This window comes from Mesoplodon densirostris, chromosome 1, assembly GCF_025265405.1.
Source record: "Mesoplodon densirostris isolate mMesDen1 chromosome 1, mMesDen1 primary haplotype, whole genome shotgun sequence".
Lineage (NCBI taxonomy): Eukaryota > Metazoa > Chordata > Mammalia > Artiodactyla > Ziphiidae > Mesoplodon > Mesoplodon densirostris.
This window is the reverse complement of record NC_082661.1, coordinates 33,716,896-33,731,869: the sequence shown is the minus strand read 5'-3', so window position 1 is coordinate 33,731,869 and position 14,974 is coordinate 33,716,896. Positions and strand designations below refer to the sequence as shown.

Here is a 14,974-nt window from a genome sequence, read left to right as displayed (position 1 = left end):
GCACTGCCTTCCCGGATCAACAGTAAGCAGGTGATAGTTGCTGATCCAGGAACAGCTTTTCTTCCATATTTGCACACAGAAACACAAGTCGGCCCTCTTGGCCTGGAGCTTTTGTTCCATTCTTCCGAGTGAGCAGCCCTTCATGTGTCCTTGCTCTGTGGCCCTGTTGCCTTTCTACCTTCAGTTCACAGCGGTCCCTCAGATATCTGACCCTGCATCCCTGGGGCTGTTAATCCTTCTGGATCCACAAAAAACACCTGGTGCTCCTATGAGTTACTAAGCATTCTCTTCCAGCTCTGGGCGTGTGCCAAAGCCTTGAAGCCCAGAATAAAATGTCCCCAGGCTAGAGGCCATCAGGAAGTCCTGGAGATGTGGACAGGGCAGAGGACTCCACCTCCACGTGGCCCCGAGCCCCTCTAGAAGTGGCACGAGTCTCTGCTCTCCCAACCCGTGTGCGTCTCTCAGAGGTGGCGTGCCTCCGCTCATCCCATACCACGAATCTCCTCTCCTCAGACCTCACCTCTCTGGTGACCCACACTGGCCTCCCAGGGGACACTGGACTGAGAGGGAGGAAACTGGGTTCCAGGACAGGGTGTCACAGTAATTTATTGATTTTTGAGCAAAATGCCTAACTTCTTCGGATTTCAAGTTCTTAGGGAAATAAGAGGCTTGGGCATGATTTACATAAACATCTTTTTTGGCTCTAAAGTTCTAATGTAGTAATTAGACTGTGCTCGTCCTGTGAATTGAGAACCAGGGCTGGGCAAGGCTGACCTGGCTTAAGGGGCCAGCACTCCACTCACTGCCCACTGGAGATGGGGTGGAGGGCAGCTTTGACTGTCGCCTCCGGGTGCCTGGAGAGCTCACGTCTGGCAGTGTGGGAGGCGGGGAGCTACCCGGATGGTGGAGGGAGAGGGGCAGCTCCTGGAAGACCACAGGCAAACTCTGACAGAGGAGCTGGAAGACCTGAAAGACTTAGGCTCCGGGCTTTCGGCTCTAGGAAACCTCCGCGGGTCCCGCAGAACAGTCTGACTCCACTGAGTTTTCCGCTTGCATTTATTAAGAAAAAGATCCCAGCTTACGTATAAAACTAACGACCACCCATTAGTTCAACTGCTTTACCACCTAGACTCAACCTCCTTGCAGATCAGTCCACAGACAACACATGGGCGTTGTTGTAACGTGAATCTGATGACAGCACTAAACTTACACGCTCAGCCTTCTCACAGTCTGTGGGGGGCTATGTTCCTTTCCCAAAACAGTCAGACGAGTGATGGCAAATACGTATCCAAGTATGAAGGAACCAAAAGCTTTCCAAGAGGATGCCTTTGTACTCGAGGTGAGAGAGAATAACGAGAAGCACTGATTTACAGAGTGCAAATTCTAAATGTTCTAAATTCTGGATTTTACTTTTACCAAAGTAAAGGAGTTCTTCTACCTTCTACTTTCTTCTGTCCCCCAACCCCACCTTCCTCTCTTAGGTGGAATGGAGTAAGGAGGATAAGATAAGCTACTATTGTTTCTTTTCCCTGTCAGCAAGTATTTATCGAGTCCCAGCTACTTGCTCTGTGCCAGGTGCGTTCCTCTCCAGGAAACCGCATTGATCCTCATAATAACTCAATGAGGCGATCAATATTTACCTCATCTTACAAAACTAAGACCCAACATGTCAGAGTTGGGAACTGAAGCGCCAGGATTTGAACCCCATTCTCTCTGACTCCAAGTTCCCTGCCCTCCCAGCACACCCTGACCTGCCAGGCTGCGCTCTGCCAGAGGGGGAGACATCAGAATAGCTGAGGGAGGTGCCCATCAAGAGACCACCTTTAAGTCGCCCTGTACTCTGCAGCTGGCATGAGCGTTTCTACTGCAATCCTCCATTTCTCCTAACACCTTTGTAGGGGCGGACACTGCAACTGCAGGTCTTAGTTCCCTGCGCCTTAGGTGTTGAGCGCATACCTGCTGATCATTTTTCTAAGAACTGCAGCCAATGTCTCTCCATCCTGTACATTGTTGAACACCCTCTGTATATATTTAGAGATTTCCCTTCTGAGTGAGTCAAAGGAAAATGTTTCCCCTTATTAGGTGGGTATTTTAACATTTTTAATTGTCTTTTTGTTCTTGTAAGTTGCATCACAAGCTTTCCCTTCTACTTCTGATTTCCACGCTCAAAGGGCCTATGCCTTTGCTCTTACCTTTCTGGGAACTAACCTAGTTTCCATGCGGTAAGGGATGTTCCCTCTTGAGTTCACCAAAGCACATCTTCCTGTCGTCTTTCCCTCTTTCCTCTCCTTTCTCTAAGGCTGTAGTTTGTTCTTATGCTTCTCAGATGCTTTGAAGACACAGAGCTTTCCTGAATACTTTCATTTAAACGTGATGCCCTCAGATTTTACCGTTTGATTGGCTTTCTCCTCTTTAGGACCCAAACTGACATCACACAGGTTTTGTCACTTTTCTCAGGCCTCAGTGCTGTCATTGTAAAAGTAGAATAGACTGGGGGTTCGTAACCTGGCGGGGGGTGGTCTGTGGTCTCCTAGGGAGCTCTCAGAATGATTCAGATGTGAATCTCCTAAAACTTTATGCAAAATTGTGCGTGTGCCACCCTCTTTCCCAAACAACTGGCCTAGAGTCCTCAGCTAACCTCAGATTCTCCAAGGTTCTGTGATCCAGAAAAAGTTATGAGTCACTGGAGTAGATGATATTTAAAGATTCTTTTAAATTCAGAAATTCTGTGAGGATCTCTCACTCAATTGTAGGAGCTCTTAACAACAAAGTCTGGATGCCAGTCTGCAAACAGTGCTTCTATCTTGGGGAAAGCTCAGAAAATACTTGATGATGCTAATGGTGATTTCCAAGATGATATTCCCCTTCACTTCCTTGACCAATTGTCCTAAACCTTCTTGGCCAAAATTTACACGCAAAAAGATCCAAGAACTTAGTTGATAATTCTGAACTCTTGGGCATTTTGAATGTGTTTGTACATATGTCTTTGTCCAATTGGTTAAGTTGTCCCTCAAAAAACAAAAGGTAAAGCTTTTATTTTTCTGTTGTGAAAGTCCACAGGTCTATCATAAATTCTGTATTTGTTCTTCTCTCTCCTTGTAACTGAAATTCACAGGATTTTTAGCTAATCATAGAATATCAAAGCTAACAGGAAGTTATCTTTGTCTGAATCTTTTGTTTATGGATGAGGAAGCTGCCAGAGAAAGGAAGTGATTCACCCAAAGACACACAGCAGGCTCATGGCAAAGCGGGAGCTAGAGCCCAGGAATCCTGACCTTCAGTGCAGCACCCTTCCCAACGATCCTGGCTTCCCCTAAACACTCCCTACCTCTCATTCACCCCTTTCTGCTGTTCAGAGAACACCCACCTAAAAACACGAGCAACCAACCCAATGTCACATCAGCTTGGGAGTCTACAAAGGAGTGAAAAGTCAAACCCTTTCACAATGAAGTGCTCGCACAGCTGCAGAGATGGGGGCAGTGGGATGGGCTGGACAGGTGACTCAGGAGAAGGAAAGCAGCAAAGCAAGGACTAACACCGATTAGGGAATGCTGATGAGCAATTAGCAAGGGTTACAGGACTTGAGGAAGACGATCAGACACATTGTGAGAAGGTGCTGATCAGTATCCACATGAGGCACCAATCAGCCCTCCAAGCTCGGCTCCCAGCCCCTTCTATCCACCTGCGGAAGCGTCAATGAAACCAGGACTCCCCTCCTTCCTTTCAAGTTCCTACCCCTGGGGCTTGGCTGGGCTATTTGCTTGCCTTGAATGCCGCCCTCCTGCTGTTCATCTGTCATAAAACTCCCAGTTCTTTAAGCCCCAGATCAAAAGCCGCTTTTCTCTTAAAGTCTTCCCATCTTCCTCTTCCTGCTACTTACTATTTCTTCCCATCTTGAACTATCAGAGTGAACTGTTTGTGACCCTCCTTCCCTGTCTGCGTTATAATTGTGAACATGTCTTATTCCCCCAGTGGAGCTCATACACTCCTTTAGTTGGGGTCAGTCATATTGTATTGTTTCTTTCACTCAAAAAATATTCATTGAGTGCCTTCCATATCTCAGGGGTTCTGGTCCCTTATGCTCTAATGGTGACAGACAAACAAAGGGACAAATACAGTAGAGCTGATAAGTGCCCCCTTAGGTCAGGTGCAGGGGGCTGTGAAAGCACAAAGTCCAGCACTTAATCTAGTCTTGCAGGGGGAGGGAAAAGTTGTCAGGAAAGGCTTCCTGGAAGGAGTAACATCTAAGTGGAAAAGTGAAGGACAGGTGGGAATTTCCCAGACATACAAAGCAGGGGAGGCTTTGGAAGGTGAGGCTGGCTCGCTGTCTAAAGGGCCAGATCACATGGGGCCTTCCTAAGCCCACGAAGGAGGAGAGACTTTCCTGAGAGCAAAGGGGAGCCCCTGACAATGTTCATTCCTCTGTGCCTCTTGCAGCATTTAGCACAGTGCCTGGAACATCCTAGATGCTTGAATGGAAGAGGCAATGGTCATAACATTTCTCAATGTCTTTTCATGCTCTCAGGTTAAATTCCCTCAACTTATGGGTCAGATACTCAACCTAGCTTCTCAACAGTGATAACAAAATTGGACTACTGGTTTAGCACCGCACAGCAAGGACAAGAGTGGCTGGCAATTCTCCTGATAACACAAACTGGTCTGGAATGCATGCATTCAAATAAGTGACACAGCCTGAGATCACATCTTGTGACTGGATCACCAGAGAACATCTGTCATTCGAGCCCTTCCCATCGTTAGCTCTGTCATCCAAAGAGGCCCTCAAGAGGCAGAAAGCTTCTTTTGCAGGACCTCATTTCCCGGGTTGCCATCCTGCTCCCAGTGCCAGGAGGGGAAGGCAAAGGGGCTTGGGAGGGAGTGTGTGGGCAGGAGCCCTTTTCACACAACCCCCAGCTCTCAACAGGGAGCGAGACCGGTGCCGGGGAGAAGGGGCTTGTGCTGCGAGAGCAGGAGGAAGGGAGGGGACAGGAAGTGGTGCACTTGGGGTCTGGAAGCCCACCAAGAAAGGCAAATCAGTTTTCAACAAGCCTGGCTTTCTGTGTTGCCAGCCCCCTCCTCTCCTTGTTAGGAAGCGGGAAGCGAGTAACTCTAATCTCACCCGAGCGCCATGCGCACTTCCTGTGCACACTGGGTCCTGGCGTCAGGCTGCAATGACTCACTGCTGACCATAACGAGGCCTCCAGGCCCCATGCGCTGACTTAGAACATTTACAGAATTGTTCCTGTGTTGAGACATTCACTTCTTTTCAACCAGCCACTTCACCCCCCTCCCCGCCAGCGAACTATCCTTTCCTTGACTGGACACACCCTTCTTTCCTCACAGAACACCCCTTCCAGGAGCACCTGCTCCCGGGCCAGGTAAAACCCTCCCCAGGTATTCGCTTTCCTCAGGCCCACACAATCCACTTTAGGGAGGCTTCCCACATGCCAGGCACCACACCCACCTCATTTAATCCTTACACTGCCCTGCGAGGGAGGGACAAGTTCCACTCGTACTTTGCATAGGAGAAGACCAGTGGGGAGGCTAAGCCTGATTATTTATCATTCCCACACTGTCCTTCCCCGCAGCAATGATGTCCCACTCCCTGCCACAGGCTGGGGCTGCAGATCTGGCCTCACCTGTGCTTTAGGCCGCTGGGCTCCTGCAGCCTCCAAGCACACCTCTACTGCTGTGTCCGCCAGTCTCACGGAAACATAAGGCTCCTCAAGGGCAGAGATGAGATGACCCCTGTATCCTGCCCAGAGGCTGGTGTCTACAGGCCTTGAATCAATTATTTGTTGAATGAGTAAATGACACTTTAAAGGGAAACTGGGATTGCAGGTCTGAGGATCAAGCATAGTCTATCATGGGCATAAATGATTTGGAGACATCTTCAAGAATTCTATCTGGTTCGAAAAACATTCTAGAATGTTCTCAGTTCCAGAAGCAGCTCTCCATCACCCAAAGCGGATAGCTTCCATTTGTAAAGTGCTGACATGTTCCGTTCCCAGCCCCTGTGCTTAGCACTTTACATGCATCACTTCGTGGAATCCTCTCAACCAGACTCTGAGGTAGGTGTCAATCTCCATTTTATGGATGAGGAAACTGAAGCTCAGAGAGGGGAAGTAACTCACTCCCAAGTCACTGGACAGTAGAGGTGAGCAGGCATTCAAACCTGGCTGCTTTAGAGAAGCTGCCAAAATCTTTGACTTCTGGGGTAGTAAACAACGTAGCCAAAATTAGAACCGTGATCTAACTGCTAAGTTCATCTCCCCCTGCCCCCAAATTTTCAGCCCTCAAAACATCCTAGGGCTGCCCTGGTCCAAACCCCCAAATCCTGATAGCTGACCCGGAGAGAAAATGGGACAGTCACCTAAAAACCTGGCCTGCCATTCAAGGAGCCCAGCCCTGGGCCACTCCCCACCAGAACCAAAACGCATTTGCTCTTCAGTGAACAAGTCAGCTCCCACACAAACACGAGACAGGACGAAGACCTGACAGGGCTGAGCGCTGGCAGGCAGAGCACCGTGGGTTACGGAAACGAAGCGTGTCGCACACAAAACCAAATCACACGGAGCCAAACCAAAGCCTGGTGTTCTCAGCTGTGCTGGGGCAGACCGAGGATCACCTCCCAGGCACGACTGGGCCGGGAGGAAGACCTTCTCGTGGGCTTTTGCACCAGCCCAGGAGGTACCCAACGTGGGGGTCGCTTCTGAATCACCTTGAGAGGCCAGAATACAGACTGTCCTTTGCCTCCACTGTCCCAGCCCTGACACCTTAATGGACGACCCCTCCGTTCCCTCCTGGGTCATATTTTTGTTCCCAAGAAAGCAAACAGCTCTCATGGGCGTCCATGCAGCCAGGGGTGAGCCCACCCTGCTGGCCAAGACACCCGGGCACACATGGTCATGCTGCAGGCCTACCTCGCTCGCAGCAGTCCGAGCGGCCTTCCTCTCGGCCGGCTCGCCACCTCTCTGCAGCTCTGAGGGCTCAGCCTCCCTTCCCGGGAAAGGGCTACCCCAGGGCTTGCGGGGCCGGCTCTCCTCTGGGGTGTGGAGCTCTGTGGGTCTCTGTTCGGTGCTCAGACACCTGACCACGTCTGACGGTCTCAGGCAGCTCTTCTTAGAGATGGCGGGTCCACCCGGGCATCTCTCACCTGCCTCCCTGTCTGCTTTCCTCTCACGTGCTCCACTTCCTTCTCGCCACGGCTGCTGCTCACCCTGGCTGCTAAAGGCGTCGCTAAGCTCCGAGATGACCCTGTCCGAACGCCCAAGCCTCAGCTGGGAGAAGCTATCCTTGAGGACCCCTGGAGGTGGCACGTGGGTACCACCATCTCCGCTGGCGTGGAGGGAGGTCTGGGCACCGGGCGCCAGGGAGCAGGCTTTGTGCGGGGGAGGCAGGGCCAGCGGGGAGACTACTGAGCGTGGGGTGGCCCGGGCTGACCAGCCCGAACGGGGGAGGCTGAGGGTAAGGGAGGAGCTGGGCCTCGCCCACAAGGCCAGGGGTTCAGGGCTGTAGACAGAAGCCTCTGGCAGAGGAGGCAAGGGTGGGGTCAGGGCCAAAGGCCGCCTGCTTGGGACTCCTACGGTCAGCGAGATCCACTCAGAGGTGACAGCGTGCATCTCAGGGGACAGGGCTCGGTGGGCGTGGGGCAGAGATGAGGGGGCTGGCGTGATGAGCTTGCTGTGACCGGGAAACTTCAAAAGAAAAGGAGAGAGAGGAAAACAAAAGAAAGAAGCAAAAGGTACAAGTGTCAGCACAGAGAAGAAAAGAGGAAAATAATCACAAGGGATATATGGAGAGGAGTGAAATGAAGAGGAAGAGCAGGACACTCTGGTGTCCAAAAAGGAAATCATCTGGTTAGGTTGGGAGAGAAACTGGGATGTGTGTGCAGGCGGGGGGAGGGTGAAGCACGCGGTATGGAGATGGGAGAAAGGGTCCCATCAGGGCAGGAACAGACGGTGCCGGCTGGTCTGCGGAATCAGACTTGTAAAGGGACACACTGGAAGCTCCCCACCTCACCCCACCCAACTGTCTCTGCCAACGCAGCCTTGACCCAGAGCCATGAGGAGAAAAAGGTGGCCTGGTTGAACCACTGTGCTATATACCTGACGCTAAGATAATATTGTATGTCAACTAGACTTCAATAAAAAAAGTTTTAAAAGGCCTGCCACTGCTCTGACCCTTCTTGGGCTTTTATTCTCTCTAGGTGGGGGGCTCAGCAGAGAGCCTTCCAGAGAGGAGTATGAGTAGCGTAGTCATCTTGTTTTATAGTTGTGCTTGGCTACACTCAAGCGAAAAATCAGGTTGAGTTCCCCATGCTATGACGAAGCAGAATGCCCTGTGCCTGGCTCACACCCTCTCCTCGAGAGATCATAGGATCTGGATCTCGCTGTGCAGGAAGCCCTGGGTCAGCCCGTCTCATGCTTTCTGCCAAGAACCATCTCCTGGGGGTCAGCAATGGCAGGTGGGAGAGGAGGAAATGATTAGAAGATGAGAGAAAAGAGGCACCATCCAAGTGTCCCCAGGTCCTGCTCTCATTTCTCTGGCCATACTCCCTGTAACTTACCACTTATGGTCAGTCTATTTCACAAGAAGTCACCCCACTGTGCCTCTCCTGAACCCAAGGTCTGATTTTTTTTATTGGATTTGGGAAAGTGAGGATGGGTTTGGAATAATTTATATTTTAAAACAAGTTTGTTCACAATTCATGTTCAGGGAAGCAAAGATCTTATTATGCCTATAAATGTACTTCTTTTCAGCCCAGTATAGACAGAGACACTGTAAGTTCCTTTTCCAACCCGGTTCTCGATTGCAAAGAATACTCTGAATCCAGTCTATATGTCTGAGGATGAGCACATGAAATTCTCTCTTTCAATCTTTGTCTTCTACAGGCCAATCTTGACCAGTAAGATGACTAAGAGAACCATACTGGCCATGGTATGTATGGGACAGTGGTGGTATCCAGACAACCAGCTTCACCCAGGAAGGGATGCTCCCAGAACAGAGTTTTGGACCAACTGATAATGGCGCTTATTTCTCTCCCCCTAATCATCTTATCCCCAGAGCAATCACCTTAAGCACTTCCTTTTCCCCAAGATAATATTTCTCCCACCAAGTTCTTGAAAAATGCCATTTGTACACATGAAAACAAACCCTGGTGTGTATACTCGGCACTGCTGCAGATGGTTCTTAATCACAGTATTGCAGAACCACCCCAGAGGGGCTGTGTGCTATTAGCACTGAGGTTTGTCGTGCTGAGTGTGAAAACCAGTGGCGAGAAGCTTAGGTACCTGAGGGCTTGCGGTGGCACTACGACTTGGGGAGGAGGAGAAAGGCAGGTCGATGTAATCCACGGGGTTTTTCACCAACGGCCGTTTGATCACGTCCACATAGGTGATGGGGAAGATGCCTTGCCGGGATGTCCCTGGGATCCTCCCTTCGTACCAGTTCTCGTCCACCTGTCGGAGCAGCGTGATCCTCTCGCCCTGCAAGACACAGAAAGGCAAGGGTCCTTGTCCTTGCAGGCCTTGGCACGTCTGAGGCCCCTGCCTGTACCTTGTGCTCTCCTGCCTTATTTATTACATTCTTTGTTCAGAAAAACCTTCTTTGCTAGACCTGCATGGAATTAGTTATCACTGGGATGGAGATGTTAACAGCAGTAGAGATACCTGGAGGCTGTTAAGCTTGGTCTTTACATATTTTGGTAAAGGAGAAGGTCAGACTCATTCTCTCAGGCTAACAGGCAAACATAGTATTTTTGACTCATCTAATGCAAAACAGACAGATATCCAATCTTCTTCTCTAAGGTAAAGGTTTTTGGGGTTCTTTTTCTTTTTTTTATGTAATTTTATTTTTTCCTGTATTATTACAGAAAAATTAAAATATAAACATGAGGCAGAAAATAATCATTACCATAATATTATCACTTTGGGGGGTAACCACTGTTAATATTTTGGTGTAGATAATGCCATGTGAATTAGACTTGCACATACTTTTTTCTTATGAAAACTGAATATGCACTCTATTCCCCTTTCCAACTTGCTTTTTTATACTCAATAACATACAGTGAACCTCCTTCTTTATCAAGAAATATAATTCTACATTTTTCCTGGCGGTGCACAGCTTAATGGCGCACTGCAGGATGTTCTATTGTACACACATATAATGGTTTAATTATTGGTCTCCCGATGTAGGGCCATTAGTTTGCTTCCAGTGTTTCTCTTTTCTATAAGCTGGCTCATTGTTTTCCAAGGCATAAGCTCACTTCCCTCAATCCTCAGTAAAATTAGTAACTTTAATACCTTCAGCCAGTAGAGAACTTTGGCATGTAAAGAGAGCGTCTGAATTCGTGGGAAGGACAGTGTCTCTGCACAGCTTAACTGTGTTCAAAATAAGCATGAGTGCCTTGAAGGCAATGATAACACTGTCATCTCCTGCTCAGTGAGCCCCAACCAGATGCCACGTGTCACACTGGGGGCTTCACTGAGGCTGTTTCATTAAATCCTCTCACAGAAGCTCTGGAAGAGGGCCATTTATCTTCATCTTACATATGAAAAATCGCAGCTCTGAACAATTATTTAACTCCCCCAAAGCCACACAGCTGATAACCTATGACTCTTGGCTTCAAAGTTTCTCAAACTTCTCCTGGACTTCCTTTGTCCACATTAATGTTGTACCACCTAGTTACCAACACAGCACTTCTCACATTACTAGGTGCTCGATAAACACTGAATACGGTTTACAAAAGAGGTAGGTCTGTGAGAAATCATGGACCTTTCATTAGTGAACTCAATGTAGGGTTTGTTTTTTTTTAATACTTCATGGCAGAAATCCTCCAACTGCCCTCTGTGCAATCCTGGATGGGGCACGGAGCTTGGGGGCACGACAGCCTCACCACAATGGCCACCGCTGCAGTGCCCCATCCCCACAACGACAGCGCCACCCAGCGGGGCCCCCGGGCATGGGATGAGAGGGCAGCTTACCTTTCTGAAGGACATCTCTACTTGTGTATCACCATTAAAGTTAAACTTGGCAATAGCTTCGCCATATTCCAGAACCTGCACTGGTGCCAGCTTTTTGGGCTGAGCCTTCTCAGCAGGAGGAAGAAGCTGAGAAAGGAAAAAAGAGGCAAAGGAGAATGGAAAAGAGAAGAAAGCAGAGAAATGAAAGGAGGAAACAAAACACAAGTTAAATGAATTGCGCTTTGGGCACAACCAGGCTTTTCCTTAGAAAGAGAAAGAGCCAGAGTACCTCAATGTAGGTGCGGGGGAAGATTCCCACCCGGCCGTGGTGCTCTCCTTCATACCAGTTCTGATCGATCTGCTTATAAATGTACACGACGTCTCCCTTCTGCAGAGGGAGCTCCCTGTGGACAGAGGGTCACAGCATCTTATCAGATGTCCCAATGTGTGTAAGATTAAGATGCTCCTTGTTTTAGCAAAAGGAGACTTCGAGTGAGGTCAAACGGGACAAGTTACGGGAGAGGCGGCTCCATATGTGGATGCGAGAACCCCACTGTTCAGGAAACTGCAGCATATTTGGCATTTTTCCAGTCTTGTGGGATGAAGGTTAACTTTCAGACTGACAACCACTTGAAAGTGCTCAGACACCTTATTAGTTCGTATTTTTTGTCAATATGCTGTCTTATGCTCAGAATATTTATGTAACACACAGTGATGCACCCAGCAGTCTTAGCTGCTGTTCATTAATGAAAAATGTTTCCTTCTAGATACTTTCACTACCCTCTTCTATGCCCTAGAAATGCATGCCTTCATTACCCATGACATTTAAATTACCCACAAATTGTTTGTGACATACTGATATCCTTTTATCATTCTATCCATTTAGCCATCCATCCACCACTCATTTCGTTACCCATTCATCCGTCCATCCATCCATCATGCAGTAGAAACGCTCTGATATTAGGCAGATCTGGGTTCAAAACCCAGTTATATCATTTACCAGCTCTGCTACCTTGGGCAAGATATTTAATCTCTCTGAGATACTTTCTTTATCTGAAAATAGGAGCTAACTTAGAGTTGTTGGAGAATTCACCGACAAACTACAAATAAAACACCTAGCACGGTGCCTGTTACATAGTTAACACTCAGTAAATGTTAGTTCACTTTCTTTTCAACATGGAAAAGGGATCTTGGAAAGAAAAGTGGATTTTCCTTCAAATGTTCTTCACGCCCCTTTTCAACTTTTCCATACACATCCCTTTGTTTGCCTCAATAATATGTTAACCGCTAACCAGGACTCCATTTTAAAAACTGAGAGAGAAAGATACATTTTAAGCAACACAAAAACTGTACCTTGAAATTTTCTTGCATTAAAAAAAAAAAAAATGGGGCTTCCCTGGTGGCATAGTGGTTAAGAATCTGCCTGCCAATGCAGAGGACACAGGTTCGAGCCCTGGTCCAGGAAGATCCCACATGCCATGGGGCAACTAAGCCCGTGCGTCATAACTACTGAGCCTGCGCTCTAGAACCCGCAAGGCACAACTACTGAGCCCGAGTGCCACAACTACTGAAGCCCGCACGCCTAGAGCCCGTACTCCACAACAAGAGAAGCCACTGCAAGGAGAAGCCCGCGCACCGCAACGAAGAGTAGCCCCCACTCGCCGCAACTAGAGAAAGCCCGTGCGCAGCAACGAAGACCCAACGCAGCCAAAAAAAAAGAAAAAAATGACCTACATCTTTTCCATTTGCCTCAAACCAACAGCATGTAAAGACAGGACTCTGACTGCAATTTGGAGGGGGTGTGCCTGCTTTGCAGTGTGCCAGGAAGTCCCACGGTACGTGAGGGATGCTGGCTAAACAAAGGGTCACATCTGGAAAACCTCACACAAAGTCAGCACTGTGCTGGATGAGAGAACAAGGCAGCCTGTGTGGGGCTTGCACTGGTAGGCAGGATTCTAACCCTAAAGAGGCCTGTGAAGGGGATCCGGGGCATTTGTCTCTGGAGGAAAGAAGGTCTTTGGCCAAATTCTTGCCACAGCCCTCCCTGGGGGAGTTCTGAATCCTCCCCTCCATTTACTCCCAACTATGGACACACAGATGAGCAGAACCCTCAGAATATCCACCCCTGCTGGAGATCCGCAGGCTCCAAACTCTGCCACCCTAAGTGACTCTCAGGTCATTTAGGCACATGGCAAGGTCTGGTAATAACAAGGTTTGGGAAACAATAATATGATGTACTTTAGATCTTTTCTGGAGTGTCACCACGTACATTAGCACAGTGGAAGCTTGGAGGAAGCCCTGTGGGACAGAAACCTGTTTAACTTGGTTGAAACGAGCGCTCCCATAGAACACTTTTTTGAGTAACATACTATGGAGGAAAACAGAACCCAGTGACTGGAGATGTTTAAAATACTCAAGTCTATGGATCTTTCGTTTTCTCTTTAAAAAGTTTTATTAACTTTTCTTGGGAGGCAACGTGGTACCATGAAAGCACTGGGTCAGGAGGAAGGAGCCCTGTCCCAGCATGAGCAACGTTGGTAAATGGTGATGAGTTCTGTCTATCTTAGCCTTCTCATCTGTTCTATTTGTGAGGATTTTTAAATGAAATCTAGCTAAATGTAATATCACAATACCATTCAATGACTACATGGAACTTTCTTGATTCAAAGAAAAAAGAGGAAAAGGTACCTCTTGATTAAACTAAAAAATTAATTTACATAACTTTTTTTTTTTTTTTAATAACCAGAGGTCTCTGGTTTTAAAAAAGGAGGGGGACGCTTTTGCTACACTATGCAACATATCTTACAAGTATTACCTTGGCTGCCCTGCAAGAGAGGCATTTTTATGCCCATTTTACAGATGAGGAAATTTGAGGTGGAGAGGTTGGTGATTTGCCCATATCAGAGGCAATAAGTGGCATAGTCGGGATTCAAACCCAGGACTTCCTGACTCTAGAGCCCATAATCAACCCAGCACGTTATGCCACCACCTCTCATTAGGTGACAAGCTAAAGCACTGGAGTAATTACAGGCAAAGCCAAATGCACCAGATTTGTGCCTAGGTTCTGGAAACAGTAGGCTAGTCACTCATTTTGTGTTGGAGGAGATTGGAACCACAGCTGAGCAGCCTCCACGCAGCATTTCCCAGCGTCCAAGGATGGAGGGCTTTCCTTCCCCTTTCATCACCAGGACAGCAGGATGGCTGCTGTTCACTGTTGCCAATGAACACTCACAGCCCATTTTAATCCATAATTAGATATGAAGTGAGCAAGTTCCTCTAGGAACCCAGTCATTTCTCAAATTTCATTCTACGGAAAGTGGAAAGGTTTTCTGGTCATCTAAATTTAGGTAACATTGGCTAAATCAGCTAATTAGTTTTCTTTATTGAAAAACTTCTAGAGAGCCGTTAATATGTCAATAGCAAAGTCTCTCTTCAAGGAGGGGCAGGAGGTACAGACATAGGATGCAGTGGTTCCCAGACTCATTTCTAGGATGGAACACTATTTGAGAAATATTTACAGAGCCAGCACTCTGAGGAACATACTTAGAGAAATGCTGGTCTCCTGTGGGTTCACATAAGCCTTTAATCTCTTGGGATGTTGTAGCAAAACTGGCAAAGTTATCTTCCTAGAGACTGGTTCTGGTTCCTTCCGTAGAGAAAGTCAGATCAAGCCACCACTTAATGAAGCAAACTGAGTCCCTACAAAGGAAGTAGCAGAGCAGCACAGAGGTGAGAGCCCAGGCTCTGGCACCAGGCTACCTGGATTTGAATCCCGACTCCATCGCTGACCAGCTTGGGCAAGTTCCTTAACCTTGCAGAATCTTGGTTTCCCCATGACTACCAGGGAAATAACAAACAATAGCACCAACCCCACAGGGTTCCAATAAGGGATGAATGAGTTAACATACGTAAAGTACTTTGAATGGCGCTTGCACATAGTAAAATCTAAGAACTACGGTTTCTTGTTATTTTCTCCCACTCTTCTCTATGAGTGAACTTCTGTGTTTCAAAGA

At 48.0% G+C, this 14,974-nt stretch overlaps 1 protein-coding gene and 1 long non-coding RNA gene across 13 annotated transcripts in view; one reads left to right on the top strand and one right to left on the bottom strand.

Moving 5' to 3' along the window:
- The window catches only part of LOC132492346 (uncharacterized), a 94,163-nt gene extending 79,196 nt beyond the window's left edge, over positions 1 to 14,967 (top strand). The window contains exons 4-5 of one of the 3 annotated variants that reach the window (XR_009532804.1): positions 8,892 to 8,937; positions 9,394 to 14,967. This is a non-coding gene — a long non-coding RNA (uncharacterized LOC132492346). Of the gene's footprint in view, positions 1 to 1,262; positions 1,340 to 4,525; positions 8,112 to 8,891; positions 8,938 to 9,393 lie in introns of those variants that run through there. The other 2 variants (XR_009532803.1, XR_009532805.1) reach the window with 2 other exon arrangements.
- Positions 1 to 14,974, bottom strand: part of SORBS1 (sorbin and SH3 domain containing 1) — a 204,108-nt gene that overhangs the window by 12,948 nt on the left and 176,186 nt on the right. For 9 of the 10 annotated variants that reach the window (XM_060101735.1, XM_060101746.1, XM_060101755.1 and 6 more), the window contains 3 exons: positions 11,251 to 11,365; positions 10,983 to 11,108; positions 9,291 to 9,485 (listed from right to left, as the gene is read on the bottom strand). In XM_060101735.1, coding sequence (XP_059957718.1) covers positions 9,291 to 9,485; positions 10,983 to 11,108; positions 11,251 to 11,365 — 436 coding nt within the window. Of the gene's footprint in view, positions 1 to 6,920; positions 7,695 to 9,290; positions 9,486 to 10,982; positions 11,109 to 11,250; positions 11,366 to 14,974 lie in introns of all 10 variants that reach the window. The other variant, XM_060101726.1, reaches the window with a different exon arrangement.